The sequence below is a fragment of the Marmota marmota genome, unplaced genomic scaffold (assembly GCF_001458135.2).
Source record: "Marmota marmota marmota unplaced genomic scaffold, marMar, whole genome shotgun sequence".
NCBI classification, from domain to species: domain Eukaryota; kingdom Metazoa; phylum Chordata; class Mammalia; order Rodentia; family Sciuridae; genus Marmota; species Marmota marmota.
Genome location: NW_026000093.1, coordinates 14042591 through 14056016, shown reverse-complemented (window position 1 = coordinate 14056016; position 13426 = coordinate 14042591). Strand labels below are relative to the sequence as shown.

At 35.9% G+C, this 13426-nt stretch overlaps 1 protein-coding gene across 7 annotated transcripts in view; it reads right to left on the bottom strand.

Annotated features, from left to right (window-relative positions):
* The window catches only part of Pde7a (phosphodiesterase 7A), a 104373-nt gene that overhangs the window by 45883 nt on the left and 45064 nt on the right, over nt 1-13426 (bottom strand). For 5 of the 7 annotated variants that reach the window (XR_007340557.1, XR_007340558.1, XR_007340556.1 and 2 more), the window contains exon 2: nt 1584-1644. Coding sequence is in view for 3 of the 7 variants with exons in the window: in XM_048782996.1 (XP_048638953.1) it covers nt 1584-1644 (61 nt within the window). In the remaining 4 variants the exon portion in view is untranslated. Of the gene's footprint in view, nt 1-1583; nt 1645-4143; nt 4165-8122; nt 11568-13426 lie in introns of those variants that run through there. The other 2 variants (XM_048782997.1, XM_048782998.1) reach the window with 2 other exon arrangements.

The window sequence follows — 13426 nt, the reverse complement described above, 5'->3', positions numbered from 1 at the left end:
TTTCAGAGCATAAGGAAAAGCAAGTATAAACACTCTAGGAAAGCAGCATGCTTGGCATGTTCCAAGACAAGCAGAGACCAGCATGTCAGGAGAGAGAGAAGTGAGGGAACTCCTGGGAGGTGAGGTCAGAGAGGCAGTAGGACCAGATCACACTGGGCCTTTGTGGTCATTGTAATAGCTGTGGCTGGTTCTCTCAGAAAACCATCGGAGGATCCTGAACAGAAGAGTAAGATGACTTAGCTTTGTCTGAAAAGGTTTTCTGGCTGCAGACTAGAATAGAGTGGAGGCACACGGGTGAATGCAGGAAGGCCAGTCAAGGAACAAGTTCAAGAGATGAGGCAACAATCATGGTTTAGATTGGGCTGGTAACAACACTGGGGTGGTGAGATTCTGCATGTATTTTGCAGGTGTCTGCCCAGAGGATTTGCTCATAAATTAGACGTGGAGTATGTAAGAAAGAGAAATAAAAAATGACTCTTAAGTTTTTGACTTGACAATGGGGAGAACGGAGTTTTATCTACTGAGATGGCAAAAGACCACCATACAGACCTGTGGAACACAAAATCAATTTGCAGATGCGTTAAGCATGAGGTATTCATAACATACCTATGTGGAGATGGTCCATAAAATTAAAGAATATGTGAGTCTGAAACTCTGCTTTAAGGATAGGAAAATCCTAAATATGTTTCTAGAAGTGGAGATAGTAAAGAGGAAAAAGCTGAACATTCATGAGGAAAAAAGTATATTCTAAAGGAGAACAGAATTTGTTTTGGTGGTGCTGGGGATTGAACCCAGGACCTTGCTCATGCTAGACAAATGCTCTACTACTGAGCTATACCCCAGCTCTTAGAACAGAATTGAGGCAGGTGAGATGCACAAGATAAATTAAAGAGGAGAAAAAAGGAATAAGAGGGCCTTGGGGAATATTTGGGCTGAAGAGTATGAAAAGCAATTTGTGAAGGAAGCAAAGAACAAACTGGTAGCTAAAAAATAAGGATGGCTCAGTGCTCAGTATCTTAAAGTTAGGGAGGAATTCTGAGATGAGAAGAGCCACAGGAAGATTCCTCTAACAAAAAATGAGAAAATTTGCCTATTGGGACCTGAATATACATATTCGATAGTATGAATTAAAAAGAAGGGATTGTGGAGTGTATGAAGCGAGAAGAAAAAAAAAAAATATATATATATATATATATATATAAAGTAATTTACCTATAAAATTGAGTAATACATCAAAAATTTAAGCACTAGGACTAAAAGAAGACAAATGGTTTTCCTTGCCAGACAACTGAAAACAAAACACTTCCAGTGACAGGACTATCTGATCAGATATTTCATGGCCTCGTCTTCATCCATTTTGGCAATCATCTCTTTAGTATGAAGCAACCCTATAATACTACTTTTCATGAAGAATGCTTTCCTTTATTCATATCACATTCAATACTGGCTTCCAGATTCTAAACTTCAGTGAAATTAATAATTTCTGCTGTAACCAGCGATGAAAGCTACCTAATGAAAGATACCTCTACCTCAAATAACATGATAATTTAACTAACATTGATACAAAATAAATTAGTACTTACCTAGCATACGAATGTACAGTGCAGTCTGATCAGAACTGTCATAAGAAATAGCTCCACGCCTCTAGGGGGAAAAAAAAAGCATATATTTTAATACACAACAATGAAATGTGATCTAAAATTCAATTAAGCAAACATGCATTTATTATTTGTGAAACACTGTTCAAGAGAAGTTGATAATACAAAAGGAAATTAGATATGGAATCTGGAATTCTCTAGTTAGGGGAAAGACAAACACAATACAATATAACTAAGAACTACCATAAAAGCAGGTACAAAGTGAAAAAGATTTGGGACTAACATGCAGGAAATATGAAATGGAAAAGGAAGGAGAAAGGCAATCTGCTGCTTTTCCAGCTCCTTCTCTTGGCCCCCAGTCCTCTCTTCACATAGAATCAAGAGGGAACATTTCAGCTCCTGCTCAGTATCCTCCAATGGCTCCCCATCACACTTAGAGTAAGTTCTAAACTCTAGGTTCTGATTTCCAGAGCCTTTAGTATTCTGCACACATCTCTGTCATCTTGTTAGCCCCCTCCCTCACCACTGTGATGTGGCCATGCTGGCTTTCCTGGCTCTTCTCAACTTTTCTCAAATGTCTCACCTTTGCACTTGACCTGCTCCTCTATCCTGGTGCACTGCAATCACTGTCCCTGTGTCTCTCGTGGCTTAGATGAATGTCATCTCTTCAGATGGGCATACCCTGACTACCAAACCTAAAGCTCCCTGAGAGCCAACCTGTTCCTCAGTCCTCTGTGTGGCACTTAGCTTATGTTATCCTGGCTGCTTGTTACTAAAAGAGAAGCTCCACAAAAGCAAGAGCCTTCTCTGTCTTACTCCCCAAGAATACCTTTTACCCTAAAGCAGAACCTATCATTTAGTAAACTCTAAATAAATACATGATACATAAATTAATAATGTATTTTTTGCAAATAAATGATCAATATAAATGCATACATTTTAAAAGTCTGGAAGATACATTGGACCAAATTTCCTATTAAAAATCTAAGCTCTGTGGAGGCAAGAACTTTGTTCATTTCTGTATCCAGATACAGAACAAATCCCAATATTCAGCACAGTGCCTAGCCCACCAAAAGTAATCTATAAATTAACAGACTTAAAAATTCTTAAAAAGCAGTAATAAATGAAACCAGCACTATGCAATATTAAGATAAAAAGTGGTATGACACTGCAAAGAAATGGGGGATATAGTCAATAGAAAAAACATAAACAAATTGTATTGTGATTTTGTATATTTTAAATATAAGATTTAGGGGCTAAGGTTGTGGCTCAGTGGTACAGCACTTGCCTCACACATGTGAGCCCTGGGTTCGATCCTCAGCACCACATAAAAATAAATAAAGGTATTGTGTCCATCTGCAACTAAAATTATTAATAAGAAAATAAATAAATACAAGATTTAAAATATGTGAAGAAAATACTAAACATTTAATAAATAACAAACCATTAAACAAAAAGATGTTCAACCTTATTAACAAAAGAAATACACATTAAAGCCATAAGATCACATTTCGATTTATAAGGTGAATGATATTCTTCCCTCAGAAAAAACTCCAGCACAGTCAGGGGCAGTGATGCACACCTGTGATCCTGCAGCTGGGGAGGCTGAGGCAGAAGGATCGCAAGTTGGAAGCCAGCCTCAGGAGCTTAGAGAGACTCTGTCTCAAAATGAAAAAATAAAAAGGGCTGGGCATATGGCTCAGTGGTTGAGCCTCCTAGGTTCAATACCTGGTACCAAAAAAAGAAAAAAAAGAAACAAACTCCAGCATGCAATTTACAGTCCCTAACTGTATGTCTACAAATGTCAAAGGGGAAAAAAAATCAAGTTTTTAAATCATAAAGAAAATTTACTTTATTTGAAGTTCTCACTTAAATCTAGTATGCAAAACAACTCCCCAAAACCTTAAGTTATATCCTTGAAAGAGAACATTTCAATTAAACCTTTACATGGTTTCATGGAAAAGAAAAACAGTGCATGAAATATAAGAGAAACATTTCAAACAAAATAAAATTCCAACTACCAAAACCAATATTCTCCAAGGATACTAAGGGATAGAGAGGTAAGAGGAAGACTTTCTAATGTATATATCTTTGTACTTTTTGAATTTTATAGCACACCCAGTTCTTACGTATTCACAAAACAGATGAATTTTAAAGTTAAAATCACCTACAAGAAAAAAGCATGACCTCAAATCCCAAGGGACTAAGTCATACAGAATATACCCCTGACATCATGCTTAACATATCTCCCAACAAGGGAATAGCTAAGGAAGACACTACACTATTTCATGGGAAACTGTATATTCCAGAGTGTACAGCCACTAACATCACTTGATGCTAAAAGGAGCCACTCCTGACTGCTGTTCCAATCCCCTTCGTGAGATATTTAGTTCATTACATTATGGGCCTCCCCTAAATACTGTTATAATAGGGGGTAAGTCTAACATCCTGAACAGGGCATATATGGAAATAAATATTTCTATCAATTCAAACATATTATGGAAACTACAGATATCATTATATAATAGTTTGTCATGATCAGTACCTATCAATCTGGTAATGTCCAGTGACAATGTAGTTCAATAACCTGTGAAAACAAATTTTAGGCTGTTATCTCTAATAGTCTTCTTAGAAGAGTGGCCAGCATTATTATTTTTTTAATATAGGAAGGGTATTTCCTAAAATAACCACTAATTAGGAAGGCAAACTCTCATTTATTACTTCACATATTGAGAACAATGAAAAAAACTGACACCATTTCTCTATAAAATAGAATACCATTCTACCAAAAACCAACTAATGAACATAAATAATCTAGATTATCATTTATCTATGGCATAGTAAATTTATTTTAAGGCAAATGATTTTAGACTCATATAATCACTAATTTAGATATTAAGATGCTAAGACCTATATTAATCTTAGCAAAAGCTTGGCAATGAAAGTAGAATTTAATTTTTAGTATATATTAACAAATTTCTTAGGGATGTGCAAATATTCAAGTTATTCAGTTAATGATAAAATACTACCTTAAGACAGGTCAACAAATACTTAGCTTAAAAGGTACATAACAGGGGGCTGGGGGAGTGGCTCAGTGGAAGAGCGCCTGCCTAGCATGTGAGAGGCCCTGGGTTCGATTCTCAGCACCACATACAAAGAAATAAAATAAAGGTCCATGTCACAGGCAGTGTCCCGAGTCCCAGACTTCCTTGCTTTCTAACCCAGACTTGTCATTGCAATGACTCTTGTCCTTCTGGGGTTTCTAGGAGTCCTGCCCAGCACAGTGAGCTAGTCTTCTGGGGCCCAGTTCCCTGTCTTTCTGCAGTGTGTGCTGAGGAAAGTTTAAAGTCTCATTTATTTCATAGGCTTCCTCATGGTTAGAAGAACTCTCTGGAGGTGTACTGATGTATGTAGTGGCATGGTACCAGGGGCTGAGGACACAGTCCTCCCTGTAGGAGTCNAAAAAAAAAAAAAAAAAAAAAAAAAAAAATCATTAAAAAAAAAAAAAGGTACATAACAGTTTTTACTAAATGAATCCAAATGAGACTAAAACAAAATGTTTTTAAAAGAACAGACTTTGAAAATAGGTATGTAAGGGCCAAGGATGCAGCTCAGTGGTAGAACACATGCTTAGCATCCGCAAGGCCACTGTGTTCAATCCCCAGCACTGTGTGTGCACATATAAACACACATACACACACACACACACACACACACACACCTATCAACAAATACAACCTGAGTGATAAATCATGCACTAATGTTCTTTTTCAAGCAAGATTTTAAGCCCTGGTGTGTAAGATTCACATCTAAGCACAACACTGAACATGCTTGTTTCGTACATCCAAGCATCCTCTTTTCTTAATGAATATGACTGAGAAGTTAAGATTAATATTATTAAGTTATCTTGCTAAGTGATCTAAAATAATCCATTTTGGTAAAATTATGAAATGGAACAATAAAATAAACAATAAAATTTTACTTCCATGTTAGAATCATATTGCTTTAAAAAATTATATGTGTTCTATACACCAAGACTGTTGTACAAACTTAACATACATTTCTTTAAAGATGGTCATTGATCCAAACGGGGAGAGGGGAGGCATGGGAAAAATGGAGAAACTTTGATTGAGCAAAGGGGAGCGAGGGTAGGGAGGGTGCATGGAGACAAGAAAGATGGTAGAATGAGATGAACATCATTACCCTCGGTACATGTATGACTGCACATATGGTGTGACGCTCCATCATGTACAACCACAGAAATGTAAAGTTGTGCTGCAATTGTGTACAAGGAATCAAAATGCACTCTGCTGTCATTAAAAAAAAAAAAATCAGTAGGATGGTCTTGCTCTGAAGCCTTAAATTGGTTAAATCTTTTCAATTGAAATGAAATGAACAAAAAAGCTGTCAGAAATACTGATAATATGTGGTCAAATACTGTGTTTAAAAGGCAAAATACAATTTTTAATACCAAAAAATGTATACTAGCAAAATTTTACTCTTAATAAAAATAGTAAAACAAATTTCATCAAAATCCTATGTCACACATCAGTCACAAAGCATTCTGGGCTACCATCCACATTCCCACCTCACTTCACCAGTGAATGGAAATAACTGAGGCTTCTACTCGTGACTCTTCTAATTTAGCCATTCTGGGAACAGCTTGTAAAGCAAACTAGTATAGGTCAAAGCATGGGCGAGGCTGAGCTAATCAGAAACTGACAGCCACAGCATAAACAAGTTAAAAGTTAAGGTTCCGAAGGGTTCACTGCCATGTTCATAGGTGTTCTGTGGGCCCTGGTAAAATACTCGATCACTTTGAAACAGGGTGAACCATTCTTCCATAAAGATTTGACTTGAAGGTAAATGAGAAAAGGAGTTAAAGTTGTTCCCAGTATTCATTAATACATAACTTTTACAGACAGATATTTTAAAACCCAGCAAAGACATTTAAAATGACATTGTTTTTACTTTGTTCAGTTTTCCACTATATGATCTAGCTCACAAAAACAAGTGTATTTTCTTACATGGTAAAAGTAACAACAGAAAATGATGCTGGTGCTTTCATACAATATCGCATTTAATTCTCACAGGAAATCTATAAGGTGGGCTTTATTAGTCCCATTTTGCAGATTAGTAAACTAATGGCTACAAGGCTTAAACACAGTAGCACTAAATAAAATGCTTGGTAACAATACCAAAAGATATCACACAAGCAATAGATGAAGCACAGCCAAAATTCTAAAACCAGTTTTTTCTGACAAGGCAAAATGAGCATTTTCAGAATATACTAATCTTACATGTACTAGAAAAACACATTGTAGTTTGAATGCCCAAAGAATTCAAATATTGCATTGATCCACTTCCTATTCTTTTTTTTTAAAAAAATAAAATATTAGCATTCTTCTACATTTTTGGTGATGCATTAAAAAGTACAGACTCCAAAAACATCCATAATTCACCTAATGCATTATTAACATGAAATTGACCTTCCTTGTATAACCTGGCAAGCTAATCCTTTAAAAACAAGTAAATAACTGTCAATGCAATAAAATTCATTCTTAACTTTTAATATACCAGAATTTTTTTTTAATTTGAGTATATTGTGCTTCAATCATATTCACTAAGAAAAGAAGACCACTCCAAGTAAGAAACACAATTAAAATGTTTTTGCTTAGATGTGAATATTACACAGCAGGGATTAAAGTCTTGGTTGAAAAAGAAAATTAACTTTATAAAAGCTCTATGTTGCTCAGCAAAGTGTTACTCAGAAAATAGTGATAGCTTTTTAAATTTTATGTTAATACTTTTCAATTTCTTAATACAGAAAGAAAAAAGTGGCATAATGGATGAAAGATATAATCTTTTTAGAAGTAAAGCAAAAATAATTTCAAATAGTATAATCTTAAATATTTTCTTATTTTTTATTCTTGTCTAAATAATAACCAGCTAGCTAACATTTCATCAAGAATTTCTGCAGCCTGATGTTCAGAATTCAACTTCAAAAACAGTTCCTCTTCTGTCAATATATTATAGCTAAGGCATATGTTTTAACAGCAGAAAGACCTTTAAGAGAATATGATAGAGGGTGAGTTCAGTTTTTAAAATGCTTATCTTTTTTTAGAAATCCTCAATAATTATATGTTGAATAGTCAAGCATCAGTAACATTCTCAAAAAAAAAAGTTTAAAATATGTATAGCCAAAAGCCTAAATTATTCTATTTTATGAACTTAAAGTTGAACTTCTTTAATCATAAAAAGTTCTTTAAGGGAATGAAACTGAAGAAAGCTACTTTGATACTCAGGAATAACACCATTTAAAAAAAAAACTTGAAGAGAAATAAAGTGAGGTAAGAATAAAAATTGCAAAGAGTAATTTTAAGCCTTTTGCAGAAAAAACTCTGGCTCTCTCAATCAGAGAAATAGAAACTGAGGCAAAAGGAGAAGAAAATTACCTATTTTATTCCTATCAAATATGCACATTAATGGTTGATACCACAATCCTAAGAGTGAAGATGGCCTACCTTAGAAGTGATCCACTTTATAAGAACCAAGGCCAGACACCAGATCAATGTAATTCCCATTGAATCAATCAAAAGCCCGCTGCATAATCTCTCTCTCTCCTTTACCAGTGAGCAATGAGCAAGGAAGACTTCTCAGGAGTCTGATAAACAACCAGCTGTCCCCAGGCAGAAGAGAGGGACACTAACTGCCTTGAACCTCAAGCAGCTGCCTTCCAACAGTAAGCACCTGACTTTTGAGAATGCATTGCCCAGCCAGGCTTCTTATCCATGGCATGCTTAATGCCACAACCCCAGTGCTAGAGTACAACAGCTTAAGTAATGCCGGAAGAGGGGGGAAAACCCTAGCTGACCTAACAATCTCCCAAAATATAGACAGAAGGGATCTCAGGCTAGCCCCAAACACTCCTACAATCTTAATACTAAGAGAATATCTTGAAACAATTTTCAAAAAATACTTTGCAGGACTAAAAATTTCCTCATTCTTTCCACATAGGCCAGTTTCACAGACATAATCCTTGCATTTGAAGATATTAATGTATTTTACTCTTTTCAACTTCTAACATTGAATTTCTTCAACTTTTTATTTCCTTTGGAGCTAGAATCACTTCATGAATGTTAGAGGCTGTCATAAATATTCTCTGTGCTACTTAACATTATAATTCACTCGTTCAGGATTTACTGACAAAGATCAGGCTATTAATAGTGCATTTTCAAATAACTAAAATTATATTATTCTCAAAACCACTTGGGAATCTCATTAATATCTTAACATTTTTGGTATAAGTCTTATTCTCGTGACTGAGTGAGCCATCTAATCACAGACTGTGCCTCTACTCACCCATCTTCATGACCATCCATAGTAGTAGGCGGCTACTAACTATTCAGTCTCTTTTTAATATTTTAGAATCATCATTTGTGTACTGTGGATACGCAGATGGCTTTGTCCCCTCACAAGCCTGCAGTTCATTACACAGTCTTGGGTAGTATTGATGAGAAAAAGCCTTTTATGAACTTTCATTCAAGGGTTCAGCATATTTATTAAGCTGCTACTATGTGCCAGGTTGTGTACCCAATGGCAAGGATGAAATCATTGAAAAAAAGCCCTAAGTAAAAAGCTCCTTCCCTTGTTTAGTTAGAATTTACAGTAATCAAATTAAACAAACTGGAAATTACAATTTTAACAAGAGCTATGAGGTTCACAGAAACTGCCAACAAAGTCTGGGTCTAACCTAGTTAAGAGGTGAGGAACTTGTTTTCAGAGTGTCAGAAACTTCCCTGTTACGGAGCAAGAATAGAAAAAGATGGGAAGAATGGTCCTGCAGACCAAAGAAGAGCCTGGGCCCAAGAGACAAAACCAAGGAAGGCAAGTAGAAAAGACAGAAGACCAGGGCAACCTGAGCGCAGGAGGGCAGGGCCAGACAAGGCTGGAGCAGTGGGTAACCCAGGCGAGACCTCTGTGAATCACCAGAGGCCTCCTCATGAAGGTGTACTGTCTTCATCCTGCTGAAGTAGTTGAGCAGACTTGATTTTAGAAAGACTACTTCAGTCAGTAAATGCAGGTGTTTTAGGGCAATTCAGCTTCCATTGCAGAGGTCTAGGAGAGAGATGAGGACAGCTTAAACTTACACACGTGGGACTGAGACTTGTGTCATGGAAGGCAGTCCATCAGGAGACAAAAGCCATTTGCATATCCACAGTAAACAAATGATGATTCTAAAATATTTGAATAGAGCCTGAGTAGTTCAAATACTCATGCTAATTTCATTATCCAATCCTCATACAAAGATAATAAAAGAATTCTACACCTTTCAACCTGAAGCATAAAAAAATTTACGTATCTAAATCAAAATTTTCCTCAACTGAAAACTTTTCACTTCTTGCTACAGGACTAACAAACTTTAATATGCTAATCCTTACACCAATCAATGTTTTCATTTTGTCATGAGACCAGGTTGACATGTCAGTGTTGGGGTCTTTGAGTATTCTCCCTAGGCCACTATGGTTTCAGCAGTCAAACTCCAAAGATGCCTGGGAACAGGACAAAGCAGCAGAGTGTGTCTTAGCCCAATACTCATTTGTAGGAGGTTGTGCAGCCAGAGCCAGTGGATAACAAGGGCTTCAGGGTCATTCTCTGCCACTAGGCCTGTGTTGCACACTCTAAATCAGCCCACTCCCATCATGCTTAGCTTCCCTTCTCTTCATGCTTCCTTTCCAATCAGTTGCTCAAATACTGTCACAAATACAATTGCTGTTTTTTTGTACACTTAAGATATTTTTATAAATGTCTTTTTGGCTAAGAGTAAGCATAAGAATCTGTATTTTAGCCTAAAAGAGAAGGACTGAAAGGGAGAGAAGGGAGAAATTAAAACTGAGATACAGAGAAGAAATAAAAGAGTAAGAAAGGCAGTTCCCAAAGTTCTGGTGAGATTTATTTTGTGGTACTGGGGATTGAACCCAGGGCTTCATACTTCCTAGGCAAGTGCTCTTCCACTGAGCTACACGCCATTTCTGTTGAGATTATTTTTGCCATCTCAGAACTCTAGTGGGCTTGAAGATGAATGTGAGGTCTATTTCTTCGTTGCCATGAGCTCAGTGACCCTGAGCAAATCACCATCTCTCTCTGTCTTCTTTTCCTCCCCTTCATAGAAGTTAAACATATCTGTGAAGGAATAGCTAGCTCAGAGTGGGCTTTCCTTAAATTTTAGCAAATTTTAAAAATATCTAAGATCTAAAAATGATAATGCCCTAACCACTCTAGCTTCACCTCGACTCCAAGCCTAACTGTAATCACATCAGTCCATGAGGGGAGCTTGCACTATGCCAGTTAGATGCCTGGGAAACCTTCCCTGACCCCTAGCAGGACGAGGCTCTTAGTTTTCATTTTCCACACCAGCTAACAGGCTGGCTCCCTATGATGGTTCCCCAGCATCTAGTTCTCAGATTTCTACTATATCTCTGACACTGTAATACAGAAATAATCGAAACAAAATGCTCTCAGATCAGAAATTTTTCTATATAAATTAAAAGAGTTCACACTAAAATCACAAAGTTTCCATTGCTAATGACACATTTACATTACTCAAATATTACAAAAATCTCAGATGACACAATTTTTCTTAAAGTAGTATGCTTAACTTTTTGAATGTCATGAACCTAATGGCTTTAAAACCATTTCTTATTTTGAGACATACTTAGTACTAACTTATCTTCATAAGTTATAGGGCTCCTTAATTTTCAGTAAGACAAAAAAAAAAAAAAAAAAAAACCCGAAGGCTGTTGCCAAATAGTTGCTTCTTTTACACTAATAAACTTTTTTTGTATTAATTATTGTCTCAAATCCTTAGTGAAACACAGCAAGATAATAAGTAGTTGATTATCCTAGCAAAATTACTGCATAGGTTACAGTTAAACTTTCCAAAACAAAGTTGTACTACAAGAACAAAGTATAAAACTTTATTATCTTTCTGGGGTTCATAAGGCTAATATCTGAAAAACTAAGTTAAAAACCAAACTATTTTAGGTTTGATCAATAAAAAAAAGGTATGACTTTGATCATTGTTTCTTAAGAGAAGTAATCCAAGAGCAAATTTATCCCTGGGACTCTGCCACCCACAGGACACCTGTCAATCTTGGCAATGGCCTTTAACTACCCATATAGAGACTCAGCATGTCCCTCTCTTGACCAAATTAGGCGAACCTCATCTGCATTGACATCAGTGTCTATAATTTTGGAATCCAATGGACAGAAATAGCCTATCACAGAGTTCTCTATACAAATATAGTGTCTGTAGAAAATTATAACAAAATTTATGATAAAAAATGTGAACACTATAGTAAAAACCCCCAACTGTACTTTTATCACTTTGATTCTAGGCCATTTGAATAATAAATAAATCACAGTAAAAGTCTGTGTTTCTTTATTTTATTAAAAAAACAGGGTTTGTAATTTTTCAAACAGTATGAATTTCAAGAACTATAAAACTGAGGAAAAAGCAAAGCTTCTTTAACCAAAAAAAAAAAAAAAAAAAAATTTAAAGATATGGTAACCAGAGCTTCACCTTCTGTCACATTGACTTAGAGCTGTGAATTAAGATTTCTGGTATATAATACAGTATCCCAATACTTGAGGGAGACAGGTATGCGATTCCTCCTGGGAAGCAATAAAACACCTCGACATTTCACAAGTATTCAAGTCTTCTGATCCAGAAAAACATCACCCTATGATATCAAGGGACTTACAAGATCTGCTTGTTAAACCTCTGCTCATAATATCTTAAAAACTCTAAAAAATTGTCATAAAACACACTGGAAAATATTGACACTATTTCCAAAAGGAAAAATACAATAGTGTAAAGCCCATAACTGCAGAGGTTGAACATAGAAAAGGAGCACACAATGGTGTACTGTAAGTCACAGGCTTGGATACCTTAACGGCAACAAGGCTATAAACAAAAGTCTCTGGTATCATGCTTAAGAACAAAAAAGTGCAATGTGAGCCCCAACCAACACCAAGAGATAAGTACCTAATGTCCAACTAGTAGAACAATCTGGAGTTAACTAACAGAATTTTGCTTTTGATCTGTCCTGATCCACAGTTTATTCACCAAAATGGAGCTCAGACAAAAGTATATCAAATATGCATACAAAATATAAAGGATAAATCAGCATGCTGAATTACAAAATTAACTAAAAAGCTTTTGCCTACATTTTGACAGAAATAAATTGTGTATGCATAGAAAAATAGAAATGGGTTTTAAAATTTGAAGTTTTTGTTGTTGTTTATTTGGATTTTTTAAAATTTTTAGTTGTAGATGGACACAATTTTTATTTATTTTTATGTGGTGCTGAGGATTGAACCCAGGATAGGCAAGCGCTCTACCACTAAGCTATAACCCCAACCCCTCTTTGCTTGTTTTTTAAGAAACAGGGTTTGTAATGCCCAGCTAGCTCAGTTCAAAGGCCTTAAGACTCTTAAGAGGCACAGTTTTGCTTGCTATGTTGCCCTGGCTGGCTTTGAAGTCCTGAGCTCAGGGGATCTTCCTATAGTAGAGCTGGGACTATAGGCACACATTACCACACCTGGCTAAATTGTTAAGGTTTTTTTAATTTCTTAAAAAAAAAAAAAAAAAAGCCAGCATGTTTAAATTCTAGGTCAATAAGAGACAATTGGTGAAGGTAATCTTAGAAGGCACTGAGAGTCAGTTAAGTATTCAAGCCAAGGAAGCACTACTGTCCTTAATACCCGCCACATTTACAACACTGAATTCAGTTCTGAACAGTACTATTGAAGATGCATATATACTG